Here is a 12,861-nt window from a genome sequence, read left to right as displayed (position 1 = left end):
CTTTGGACCTTCCCTGGATTTGGGAGTTAGTGCTGGAAGAATGGAAAATCGCAAGCCTTGCTCAGAAAAATGTAAATGTCGCCCCAGCAATTATAGGCCAATCAGTGCACCTTCCGATGGAGAGGAAATTTCTACAGGCAATTACACAATTGTCTGAATGGATTGAGGAGGGGCAGATGGAGTTTAATTCAGGTAAATGCGAGGTGTTGCATTTTGGTAAAACAAACAAGGACAGGATTTATCCAATTAAAAGTAGAGCCTTGGGTAGTGTTGTAGAACAGACAGACCTCGGGGTTCAGATTCATAATTCTTTGAGTCACATAGAGACAGGGTGGCTAAGAAGGTGTTTAGCACACTCGCCTTCATCGCTCAGACCTTTGAGTTTTACGAGTTGGGACATCATATTGAGATTGTCTGTCCTTGGCATGCTGCAGTGCTCTGGTGAATCATGTGAAAACTGGAGGAAGAACGTCTCATCTTTGGGCTGGGCACTTTACAACCTTCTGGGATTAACATTGAGTTCAACGCCTTCAGATTGTGAATGCATTCCCATTCCTTCCCTTTTAGCTTTACTTGTTGCATACTCTGTCACCATGCCCTCTCTCCCCGCCCCATTCGAGTGGTGCTCTCTGTTGTTTTCAGTCTTGCAGTTGGAAACACCATTGTACATAAGTCATGATGGTAGCGCAGCTAGAGTGAGCTGTTAATAAAACAAAGTATCCTAGACTTCATTAATAAGAGAACAAGAGCAGGGAGGTTATGCCAAAATTTTTGGCAAAGAATGGCATCTGAAGGAAAATTCTCGGCCGGTGTTTGAGTACCCAGCTCCGTTCCCTCTCACCTGGTTCTCTCTTTTCTCTACTCCCTGCAGGGCTGGAGAACATACGCTCATTGACTGCCAGGAGGCAGTATGAGCTGAGGATCGACTTGGAAGACTTTGAGAATAGAACCGTGTACGCACAGTACAGGCGGTTTGCTCTGTCACCCAATGCCATTAATGCAGAGGAAAATGGATACAGGCTCCAGGTGATGTACTTCATTGATGGAGGAGCAGGTAACTTATTGGCCAGGGAGATCCTTTAGGCCTACTCCTGTTCGCTTTCACTCAGTATCAGCCGCAACTCAGTGGGTGGTGTTTCACTGTGAAATTGTGTACTGATTATAACGAGGTCAGACGGATGAGCCTCATAGATTAGGAGTTCCCTATTGGACCTGTTAATCTGATCCAGTCAGGGAGCCCTGGCTGACAGACAAGACGTCAGACATTAGAACATAAGAACTAGGAGCAGAAGTAGGCCATTCGGACGCTTGAGCCCTCTCTGCCATTCAATAAGATCATGGCTGATCCTCTTGTGGACTCAGATCCGCTTACCCGCATTCTCACCATATCCCTTAATTCCTTTATTGTTCAAAAAGGTATCTACCTTAGCTTTAAAAATGTTTACTGAAGTAGCATCAACTACTTCACTGGGCAAGGAATTCCACAGATTAACAACCTTCTGGGTGAAGAAGTTCCTTCTCAATTCAGTCCTCTGTTCACAGACACTCTGTTCACTCTGATAGTCGGCTCTGAGGGAACTGGATCAGTGTCATGGACTCTCCACATGTAAACCCAGGGTGACTTGGTGAAGGGATACTGGCCTTTGTGGAGTTAGTTCAGTTTGTCCACTCAGATCAGCTCCAGCCAGACATCAAGGTCTGTCTTCAAACATTATTAACACTGGACGCAGAATGATCTGGCAGGAGCTGCAGTGCCAGCACAGCACATGGTGTACCTCAGAGGCTGGTCTGCATTCTCCTTAAACCCCACCTCCTACACGCAACGCACTCACTCTGAGTCCGAAGGCCTTCGGTTCAAACCCCATACCAGAGCCTTGAGACAAATGTGAGGGGACTTGGGGGCAGCACTGAGGTATCATCAAACTGTTGGAGGTGATGGCTCTCAGACAGGTTGTTAAATGTACTCGGGTGCACGTAAAATATCCCTCAGAATTATCACAAAGAAAAAGGGGAGGTGTTTTCTCTCTGGGGCTCTGTGAATTGTGCAGTATATTGTGATACTTGTGCCTGAATTAGTTGCTGTGATTCTCACACTCAGCAGTGACTCTGCTTCAACTGCACTCCACAGACAGAAAGGTACCTGGGACCATTTTGAAAATTGCTACGTGAATGCAAATGTGTTGTGTAGTTTTATGTTAAACAGCTTGGAACATCCTCGATTGGGGTTGAGCTGTGTGTTTTGTGGTCCGTCTAACAACCTTCCCTCGCTGGCCTCATTGACCATCCTGTCCAATTTTAAAGGCTGTTTCTCTGAGGGGTATAAATTTCGCCGAGATTGACCTTGCAGATCTTCCAAGAGCAGAACTCTCATCCGTGCAATTCCCCCTTTAATTCTACCCAGGCTGGGTGCAGCTGTGTTTCCAGGTGACTAACGGTCATTGTCTTTGGGATTCCCTCATGTTTAGGGATATATAATAGAAAAGATATGTTTCGGTGGATTAGGTGGATCTCTGCTGGAAAGTGTAGCTCTTAAATACTGAGTGAAGAGAGTTATAGAGTCATACAGCATGGAAACCTTTTGGCCCAACCAGTCCATGCTGACCATACTCCCAAACTAAACTAGTCCCACTGCCAGCACTAGGCCCATATCCCTTGAAACACTTCCTATTCTTGTACATATCCAAATGTCTTTAAAGCATTGTCACTGTACCCACACCCACCACTTCCTCTGGAAGCTCATTCCACACACAAACCACTCTCTGTGTTAAAAAGGAATTGTCCCTCATAACTTTTTAAAAATATCTCCTCTCACCTTAAAAATATGCTCCCTAGTCTTGAAATACCCCAGCCTAGGGAAAAGACACTGACCATTCACCTTAGTTCTTCTGTCTCATTTTATGAACCTCTATAAGATCATCTCTCAATGCCCAGTGAAAAAAGTCTAAGCTTCTCCTTGTAACTCAAACCCTCCATTGCCAGCAACGTCTTTGTAAATCTCTTCTGAAACCTCTCCAGCTTTAATAATATCCTTTCTATAACAGGGAGACCCAGAGTTGGACACAGTACTCCAGAAGATGCCTCACCACATTCAGCTGTGATGCACCTCATGATTGAATAGCCATATGATATGGCGAGTGGGGGCGAATCGCTGAATGCCCATGGGGAATGAGAGCCTTCCCATGGGAGGGTCGGAGAAAACTGGGAACAGGCTAAATCAATCTCGCGTCCCGATTTAAATGAGCTCTTCCCTTTGTGATTAACCAGTCTGCGTGGTGTGATTTATTGCAGGGGACTCTCTTGCCTATCATAATGGACTCAAGTTCAGTACATTCGACAGAAATCACCAGGCTCTCCTGAACTGTGCAGAGAAATGCTCTGGGGCTTTTTGGTACAAGTCATGCCACACAGCAAACATCAACGGTCTTTACTTGAAGGGAGCACATTCCTCCTATGCCAATGGAATCCACTGGGCCACATGGACTGGATATTACTATTCCCTCAAAGCTACAGCGATGAAAATACGACCAATCTCTTTGCCATTTCCTGTTTAGAAGGTGCAGCTGCAGTTCTCGACCTTGGGTTCACAAACCGTATTTGTTGTGTTTTACAGTTCTCCTTCAATCCATGTTCCATAAGTTCTGCTCATAAAATTCATGCTGCAGTACCTGTGTTTTCCTGCCACTGTACTGGCGGCGCTATTGAGCCCACCAGCTCGGTGGTGCCATCTTCTGGCTCTCATTGGTACTGCTGCACATTGGGAAAACAAAAACCCGTTTTGTTTCATGCAATGGTTCGACTGGTTTTTTGTCAAATCTATCTCCTGCAAACAATGCTTATTTTTTTTTGTGCAACTTTGTGGCATTTTTCTCTTCTCAATTCAGCAAAGCAAAGTGATCCTCGACACAAAAGCAGACGTTGCTAGAAAAGCTCAGCAGATCTGGCAGCATCTCTGGAGAGGAGTTAGAGTTAACGTTTTGGATGAGGTTACCCTTTCCCAGGGCTGGGGAGTGACCCTTTGAGCTGTCATAGTGCGGGACTGGCTGCAGTCAGTGTGTGAACAGCAACACAATGGGGATTGGATAATCTGTTCTAACAAGGTTGGTTGAGTGTTGCAACTTGTTTGGGCAGCAGAGAGAACGTAGCTGTTCTTTTCTGGGATAGTGCCAACTGATCTTTTACTTTCCCCTGTGAGGGCAGATGGGGGCAACTCTGACAGAAGGCAGTATTTCTGAGAGTGTAGCACTCCCCGAGCTACAAGGTTAGTTCCGGGGTGGGATATGAACCACCTACTTGCTGAAATCAGAGGTTAAAGTCCTGCCACTTGGCAAAGGCAGACTCTTAAAGCAGAGCAACGGCGGATAATTGGAGTGCTGGCCTTTTGACATCCTCTTCGGGAGAGGCCAACACACCCTTTTACATAACTAAGTGCTAATTTACACAAGTCACAATCTTCTGCGCTTTAAGAGGCAACAAGGTGTGGATGAACACAGCAGGCCAACCAGCACCTTAGGAGTAGGAAAGCTGATGTTTCGGGCCTAGACCCTTCAGCAGGACTGGACTGAATGACATCCGTATGTGGGTGCTTCATTGTTTTTCTCTGTCTGACATTACTGATGTTCGTTGCACATTCCAATTTGGTCTCGAATTGAATGATTTGCTTGGCCGTTTCAGGGGACCATTAAGAGTCAACCCCATGTAAAAGGAATTTATCCATGCATTTTTCATTGAGAGAGAGGTCTTGGAGACTGCCAGTTGCTGCACTCCCCATGGTAACAGCCTGACTAATCAGACTCTGGCCCGAGGTTAGTCAGCTACCAAAGATTGACAGTTAACTGTTGCGTCTCTGTGCCAATAGCGATCCATCTAATAACCCCTCTCTGCTCCTGCTTTATAGCTTGCTGTTCTCTTTCCAAGTTTAGTTTCTTGAGTATCAGTCCAGATGAGTGCAGGATGAATTGCTTCGATATTGCGTCTCTCTCTTTAACAGTGTAAAGATGCGTTTCCTTTTCAATTTCAATTTACATCACCTTGGCAGGCCCCATCCAATGCATTTCCAACCCCCTGCCCTAATTCTAACTGTACAGTGTCGAGAAAACTGAGTTTTCATTCTAAACTCAACAGCCTGTATCTTTGTGAAGGCATTGTATCAAGCAACGCTGCCCTAATAAATATTAAAGTCCTATTACCTTATAAATGAGGCCGAAGTAACATTCAAAAAGGTTTCACTGTTGGTTTTAGAAAAAGACAGAGCTTCACAACACATTCCTGTAGGTCCAGACTCCTGCTTTTCCAGAGAAACATACATGATAACACTTGATAAGAGAAACTCACCCAAAAAATGTGTCACCAAGGAAGTGTTTTATTGCTGTCAGAAAGATCACTCGATGTTGGATTTGAAAAGATGAGTTGACACTGTTAATCCTGGAATTCTTGCAACCTTGAACCACATTATAATCTGAAATTGCAGATGTCTAAAGATTTGAAAATTGGCCTCAGAGTCCCAATCAGTTTCACTTTCTGAGGGTGGACATTTGATTTGATTTATTTATTGTTACGTGTATTCATTTATACATACAACAAAGTGTTGGTTAGTCTCACCATTCTCTGGTGCCATCTTAAAACACAGAAAATAAACCAAAATATAGGGCCAGGAAGAATAAGACAATAAAGTTCACCTTATAATCTTAGCTGAGTAAAGTTAGGTGGTCTTTGGAACAGTTCCTGCCTTTAGCTCAGCTGTGGGCCTGGATCTGGGCTCCTCCATCCCGATGCCTGGAGTCCCTGTGGCTGAAGCGAAGGCTCTACTATAACCGCACCTGGCCATACACGGGCCACTGGTGGAGGAAAGAATCATCACTCTCCAGCACCATCCTGCCTCCACTGACGCTGCCAACCCCATCTGGTCACACTGAGCCGACCTGGGAGGCAATGGCCTAGTGGTATTAGTACTGGACTATGGGGTGACACGGTGGCTCAGTGGTTAGCACTGCTGCCTCACAGAGCCAAGGACCCGGGTCCGACTGTCTGTGTGGAGTTTCCCTATTCTCCCCGCGTCTGCGTGGGTTTCCTCTCCCAGTCCAACGATGTTGGATTGGCTGGGCTAAATTGTCCATAATGCCCTGAGATCTTTAGGTTAGGTGGATTAGGCATGGGGAACCCAGGGGCTGGGGAAATGGGTCTGGGTGGGATGCTCTTCAGAGGGGTGATGTATTGGGCCGAAGGGCCTGCTTCCACACTGTAGGGATTCTATGATGATGCCTTCACTAAAGCAGCCGTGCTGGTATCATAGTATCCTGCGCTGGGACCAAATTCACCACCTCCACTGGCAGGTGCCCAGCTATGGGCCCAAAGCCATGACAGAGCCCATGGGTCTGGGATGGGGCATTAAGCCTGGCACCTGCTCCTCACCCACTGAGAGACCATGGGCTGGGATGGAGCCATGTCTGCCTTCTCCTGGCATTTCTACTGCCACTGGATATCTCCTCCTGCAACATTTACTTGGCCTCGCTGCTTCACAAGCCATCCTCATCGGGGGGGAGGGGGGGGGGGGGTGGTGGCCTGTCTCCCCGATGCCACCTGTTTCAAAAGACACATTCGGCTTGGCATTGATTTTTGTTCAATGGAAGGGCTATCGACATCTTGTAGGAAATTGTATCCATGCCCCTCATGATTTTATAAGCTTCGCATTTATCTGAATTAAATTCCATCTCATAGGCACATCAGGCCAAGATCCCACTATACCTCCAATTTCGGTGTCATCTGATTCTCTTCCTTAAAGAAGATTGGTGAATGAGGTGGGTATTTTTCACACTCAATAATGGTTGTCATGCCCTGGCTGACAACAGGTTTATATTTTGGAATTATTGATTGAATTTCAAATTCCAATTCAGCCTCCAAGCATTAGTCTGTGCCTTGGAATAGCTAAGTCAGCAACATTATCACTGTGCCACAAAGTTAGGCAAATCCTGCAGCTTCCTCAGGAACTGGGTCTTCATACTGAGTGCTAGCTCCCAACTTTGTTATGTGGAGTCAGCAGGGATTCTGCTTACTTTGCAAGCCAACTGCTTGTATCTTCTACGAAAGCAGAAGTTGCTGGAAAAGCTCAGCTGGTCTGGCAGCGTCTGTGAAGAAAAAAACTCAGAGTTAACGTTTTGGATCTGGTGACCCTTCTTCAGAACTGATGGTGGCTGGGAAAACATCCGTTTATATGCAGAAAATAGGGAATGGGATTGGGTAGTGAGTAAATGATAGGCTAACGCCCAAAGAGAGGGAACAGCAGTTGGATAGACCAAGGAGGTGATATCAATCAGGCTGGGAGGGTGAATAGTTGTTAATGGGAACTGTTAGTTGCTAACAATAGGTAGTGTGTAATGGCTATGTGATAACCAGAGATAGTAGGAACAGCTGATGTTGGGAGTCTGAGATAATAAGATATGGTGCTGGATGAACACAGCAGGCCAGGCAGCATCAGAGGAGCAGCAAAGCTGACGTTTCGGGTCTGGACCCTTCTTCAGAAATGGAGGAGGGGAAGGGAGCTCTGAAATAAATAGAGAGGGGGTACAGTGATAGAAGGTAGATAGTGGAGCAGATAGGAGGAGAGAAGACGGACAGGTCAAGGAGGCGGGGATGAGAGGGCGTCTGGTGTTGGGATGAAGTCAGGTTTGGGGAGATTTTGAAGCTGGTAAAGTCCACATTGAGACTATCAGGCTGTAGGCTCCCAAGGCGGAATATGAGATGCTGTTCCTCCAGTTTCCGGGTGGCATCGTTGTGATACTGGAGGAGGGTCAGGATGGACATGCTGTCCAGGGAGTGCGAGGGGGAGTTGAAGTGGTCTGCAACTGGAAGGTGTTGTCGTTTGTCGCAAACCTAGTGTAGGTGCGCCACAAAGTGGTCTCTGAACGTCTGCTTTGAATTTGGGAAGTGCAGGGGAAGTGTTGCTTCACCTGGAATGATCCTGGGGAGGGAGGAGATAAATCGGCAGGTTTTGCACCTTTGCCAGTTGCAGGGGAAAATGCTGTAGGGCTGTGGGTGGGGTGTTGGGGCTGGAGAAAGAGTGGACCAGGGTGTCCCAGAGGGAATAGTCCCTACGGAAGGCAGACAAGGGAGGGGAGGGGAATAGGTGTCTGGTGGTGGCATCTTGCTGGAGGTGGCGGAAATGGCATCTGATAATCTTCTGGATGTAGATGCTGGTGGGATGGTAGGTGAAGACAAGGGGAATCCTATCGCTGTTGCGGGAGGGAGGTGAGGGCAGAAGTACAGGAGATGGTTCGGACCCGGTTGAGGGCTCTGTTGACAACGGTACTGGAAATCCTCGGTTGAGGAAGAAGGTGGACATTCCGGAGGCTCCCTTGTTGAAGTTGGCCTCATCTGAATATACCAATCTGTTCCCTGGCCAACATGTCTGTCTGTGGCTTGCTGCAGTCAACTAGCAAAGCTCAACGCAAGCTGGAAGAACAACACCTCATTTACCACCTGGGGACCCTGTGGACTCAATATTGAGTTCAATAATTTTAGGGCCTAAACTCTCCCACGTCCCAGCCCCCAACCCACACACCAGGCCTTGTTACCACACAGCCTGCCACTACACACCCCCTGTTGTTAGTCACTAACGGTCCCCATCAACAGCTACTCACCCTCCCAGCCTGATCGTTAGCAACTCCTTTGTCTGTCCAACTGCCCTACTATCTCTTTGATCTCTGTCCTATCGTTTACTCCCTACCCCATTCCCTCTCACTACTTTCTGCATATAAAACAATATTTTCCCAGCTACCATCAGTTCTGAGGAAGTGTCACCGGACCCAAAACGTTAACTGAATTTTTCTTCACAGATGCTGCCAGACCTGCTGAGCTTTTCCAGCAACTTCTGTTTTTGTTCCTGATTTACAGCATCCGCAGTTCTTTCAGTTTTTGCTCGCACCTTTTGTTCTTTCTACCTCTTAGACGACTGCAGACACACAGGACAAAACTGAAGCATTGTCTATCTGTGATATCCCATGGATACAGGAGGCTGCAACTAGTCTCAAAATAGCCCTCTACCTGCTTCACCATGGCAATGAGAATTACGTGAGCCTTGTATCTAAGTAAAATTTCTAATTAATTACCCGGTGCCCCAACTTCCTTGCATCTTAGAAAGTAAACGGCTCATTTACAGCACATTTGTTTGCAATTTGATATCAGTAACACCAGGACAAAGCAGTCCTCACTTGACTGGCACCACATCCACAAGCGTCCACTCCCTCCACCACTGATGCTCAGTAGCAGCAGTGTGTACTATCCACGAGATGCTCTGCAGAAATTCACCAAAGATCCTTAGCATCTTCCAAAGCCCCTTCCATCCAGAAGGACAAGGGCTGCAGACCTTTGGGAACACCTGCAATATCCGCTCCGAGCCACTCACCATGCTGACTTAGAAATATATGGCTGTTCCTTCACTGTTGTTGGGTCAAAATCCTGGAATACCCTCCCTAAGGGCATTGTGGGTCAACCCACAGCAGTGGTTCAAGAAGGCAGCATTGCATGACCTTATATCTGTTCCCCCATCAGGCAAGGAGGTTGTGAATAGTCTCATGAGCCATAAGTCAGTATGGGTAGCCGTTGTCTCTCAGTACCCATACAGCTGGACCTTCAAGCACACAGGGTACCAGAGAGTGCCCCAGAAATATAAGAACCATGACAGCTGCTAGGTTTAATGGTCACATCCTTCCAGGAAGTGGCCTTTCTCATTGATGAGCCCACATTGTGGTGTGGCCCTCACTGTGTACAGTGTACAGACAGTGGCACCCTGAAGCTCAGGGAATCCAGCTATGTTCCCAAAACCCACTGCCCGGGCTACAGCACTGATCTTGTCAGGGGGAAAGAAACCAAACTGCTGTGAACGGTCAGTACCCTGAAGAAGCATAACTGGGAGATATCACATGGGTCATCTGCTGATCTCTGCAAGGAGCCACTATCGTACAAACAGCAGGTTCAAAGCAGCTGTCACCTTCACATCTGCTGAGAGAGTCTAAATGCACAAACACATCCACACGCATATACGCACACACATCCACCCGCACACACATCCACCCACACACACCCACACACACACACATACACCACACACACATTCAAACACACACACACACGCGCGCACACATTCAAACATACACATTCTCACTCATACCCACACTCATTCACACACACATACATGTGCACACACATATTCTGACACACACACACACACACATTATCACACATATCTATTCACATACACAGACACACATATACACTCACGCATACACATGCACACCCACATTCACACACGCACACACACACCGAGACACACATTCACGCACACTCTCTCACACACACTCATTCACACAGACATATACATCCACATACACACAGACACATTCACACACACTCACATACATACACCTTCACGTACACACACATGCATTCACACACAACACACATTCACATACACCACATACACACACATTCACACACAACACACATTCACATACACACACATTCACACACACAGTCACACGCACATTCACACACACACTCACATTCAAGCATATTTATACTCAAGCAGTGACACACACAAAGACATTCACACACACACATTCACGCACTTGCGCACACACACACACACACACACACAAAACCACACATCCACATATGTGGACAGGCACAACCACACGCACACATGCAAACACACACACACGCAAACACACACACAAACACACATTTTCTTGACTGTCATCTGTAACGGAGGAGTGCGTGGGTTAGGAGGAGAGTACAGAAAAGGGCACCAGGTGAGTTGCTAATTCAGAAATGATGGAGCAAATGGTTTCCTCCTGTACCCTTATTGACAGGGGTGTATGAATGTCTGGTCCAATTTGTCTGACACACTCCAGTCTCTGTTGCTCTTCCTGGAAACATTAGACCTTCGTCATAATTCAATGTGTGTGTCAGAGATAACCTGGAACAATAGCAAAGTCCCAGTGGGTCAAAACAACACTGCATGGTAATGGCACTGGGCTGGTAACCCAGCACCTCTGGGTAATGCTCCAGAGACATGGCTCTGGAGACCACTAGGACAGGTGGTGACACCTGAATTCAATTTTAAAACAAAAAAATGGAAAGAGTCGAGCCTAATGCCACCCACGTAACCACATTTGATGTTCTAAACATCCACCCAGTTCTCTGATGCCCTTTACAGAGGGACAGGTGCCGTCCTCACCCAATCTGGTCCACATGTGACTCTGCACCCACAGTGTTGTGGTTGGCTCTTAACTGCACTCTGGGCAATTAGGGATGGGCAGTAAATGTCAGTGATGGCCTCATCCTGGAAACATATTAAAAATACTTGCAAATTGCAAATAAATCAAAATGCACTTGGATGATTGAGTTTTTTTTTGAAGAGTTGACAAAGAAGATTGATGAAGGCAGAACAGTAGATGTTGTCTATGTAGACTTCAGCAAAGTGCTTGGCAAGGTTCCACATGGTGGACTGATTCGTAAGATTAGATCACATGGAATTCAGGGGAAACTAGCCAATTGGATACAAAATTGGCTTGAAGGTAGGAGACAGAGGGTGGTGGTGGAAGGTTGTTTTTCAGACTGGAGGCCTGTGATCAGCAGTATGCCACATGGATCGGTGCTGGGTCCATTGCTTTTTGCCATTTATGTAGATAATTAGTATGTGGATATTGGAGATATGATCAGCAAGTTTGCAGATGACACCAAAATAGATGGTGTCGTGGCCAGTGAAGTAGATTACCTCAGAGTACAACGGGACGTTGACCAGGCGGGCCAATGGGATGAGGAGCGGCAGATGGAGTTTAATTTAGGTAACTGTGAGGTTTGCATTTTGGCAAGGCAAATCAGGGAAGGACTTAAAGCTAACAGTAGGGCCCTTGGGAGTGTTGTTGAACAAAGAGACCTATGGGTGCGGGTGCACAGATCCTCGAAAGTGGCGTTGTGGGTAGACAGGGTGGTGACAAAGGTGTTTGGTATGCTTTTCCTCGTTGGTCAGAACATTGGAGTTGGGATGTCGTGTTGCAGCTGTACTGGACAGTGGTTAGGCCCCTACTAGAACACTGCAAGCAATTCCGGTCTCCTTGCTACAGGAAAGATATCGTGAAACTTGAAAGGGTTCAGAAAAGATTTACAAGGATATTGCTGGGATTGGGGGTTTGAGCTACAGGGCGAGGCTGAATAGGCTGGGGCCCTTTTGCCTGGAGCGTCGACCGCTGAGGGGTGACCTTATTGAAGTTTATAAGCTCATGACGGGCATGGATAGGGTGAAAAGCCAAGGTCTTTTTCCCCAGGGTGGGGGAGTCCAAAACTAGAGGTGCATAGGTTTAAGGTGAGAGGGGAAAGATTTAAAAGGGACCTCAGGGACAACTTTTTCACACAGAAGGTGATGTGTGTATGGAGGTGGTGGAGACTGGTGGTATAGTGACTACATTTACAAGGTATCTGAATGGGTATATGAATTAGAAGGTTTTAGCTGGAAATGGGCCAAATGCTCCAGGTTAACTTAGGATTTCTAGTTGGCACTGACAAATTGGAGCCAAGGGTCTGTTTCCATTCTGTACAACTCTCAGCCTGAGAATGGGACTAGGTCAACTGGGGGTGTCTGGTCTGGGGCAGAGGAGTCGAATGAAGGGTCTGTTGCTGTGCACTATGAGTAAATGCAGTGGAACACAGGCTTGCTCCCGTAGTGTCCTCTCAATACCGTTAATGCCCTTATTTTGATGTGAGTGTATATATATATATATATATAATCAAAGAAACACATTCCAACTTTTAGCCATCATTAGTCTTTGCTGATTCCTGCAGATTTTAAAAAATATCTTAACAAAGGTC

The 12,861-nt window shown here is 46.7% G+C and overlaps 1 protein-coding gene across 1 annotated transcript in view; it reads left to right on the top strand.

Annotated features, from left to right (window-relative positions):
• Positions 1 to 5,119, top strand: part of LOC125447517 (microfibril-associated glycoprotein 4-like) — a 53,669-nt gene extending 48,550 nt beyond the window's left edge. Inside the window, exons 7-8 of the mRNA XM_059639976.1 lie at positions 872 to 1,054; positions 3,289 to 5,119. Coding sequence (XP_059495959.1) covers positions 872 to 1,054; positions 3,289 to 3,551 — 446 coding nt within the window. The 3' untranslated portion in view covers positions 3,552 to 5,119. The remainder of the gene's footprint in view (positions 1 to 871; positions 1,055 to 3,288) is intronic.
• The last annotated feature ends 7,742 nt before the right edge of the window (positions 5,120 to 12,861 follow it).

The sequence above is a fragment of the Stegostoma tigrinum genome, chromosome 35 (assembly GCF_030684315.1).
Source record: "Stegostoma tigrinum isolate sSteTig4 chromosome 35, sSteTig4.hap1, whole genome shotgun sequence".
Taxonomy (NCBI): Eukaryota; Metazoa; Chordata; class Chondrichthyes; order Orectolobiformes; family Stegostomatidae; genus Stegostoma; species Stegostoma tigrinum.
Note: the sequence above shows the minus strand (reverse complement) of the source record. Positions and strands in the feature narration are given on the sequence as shown.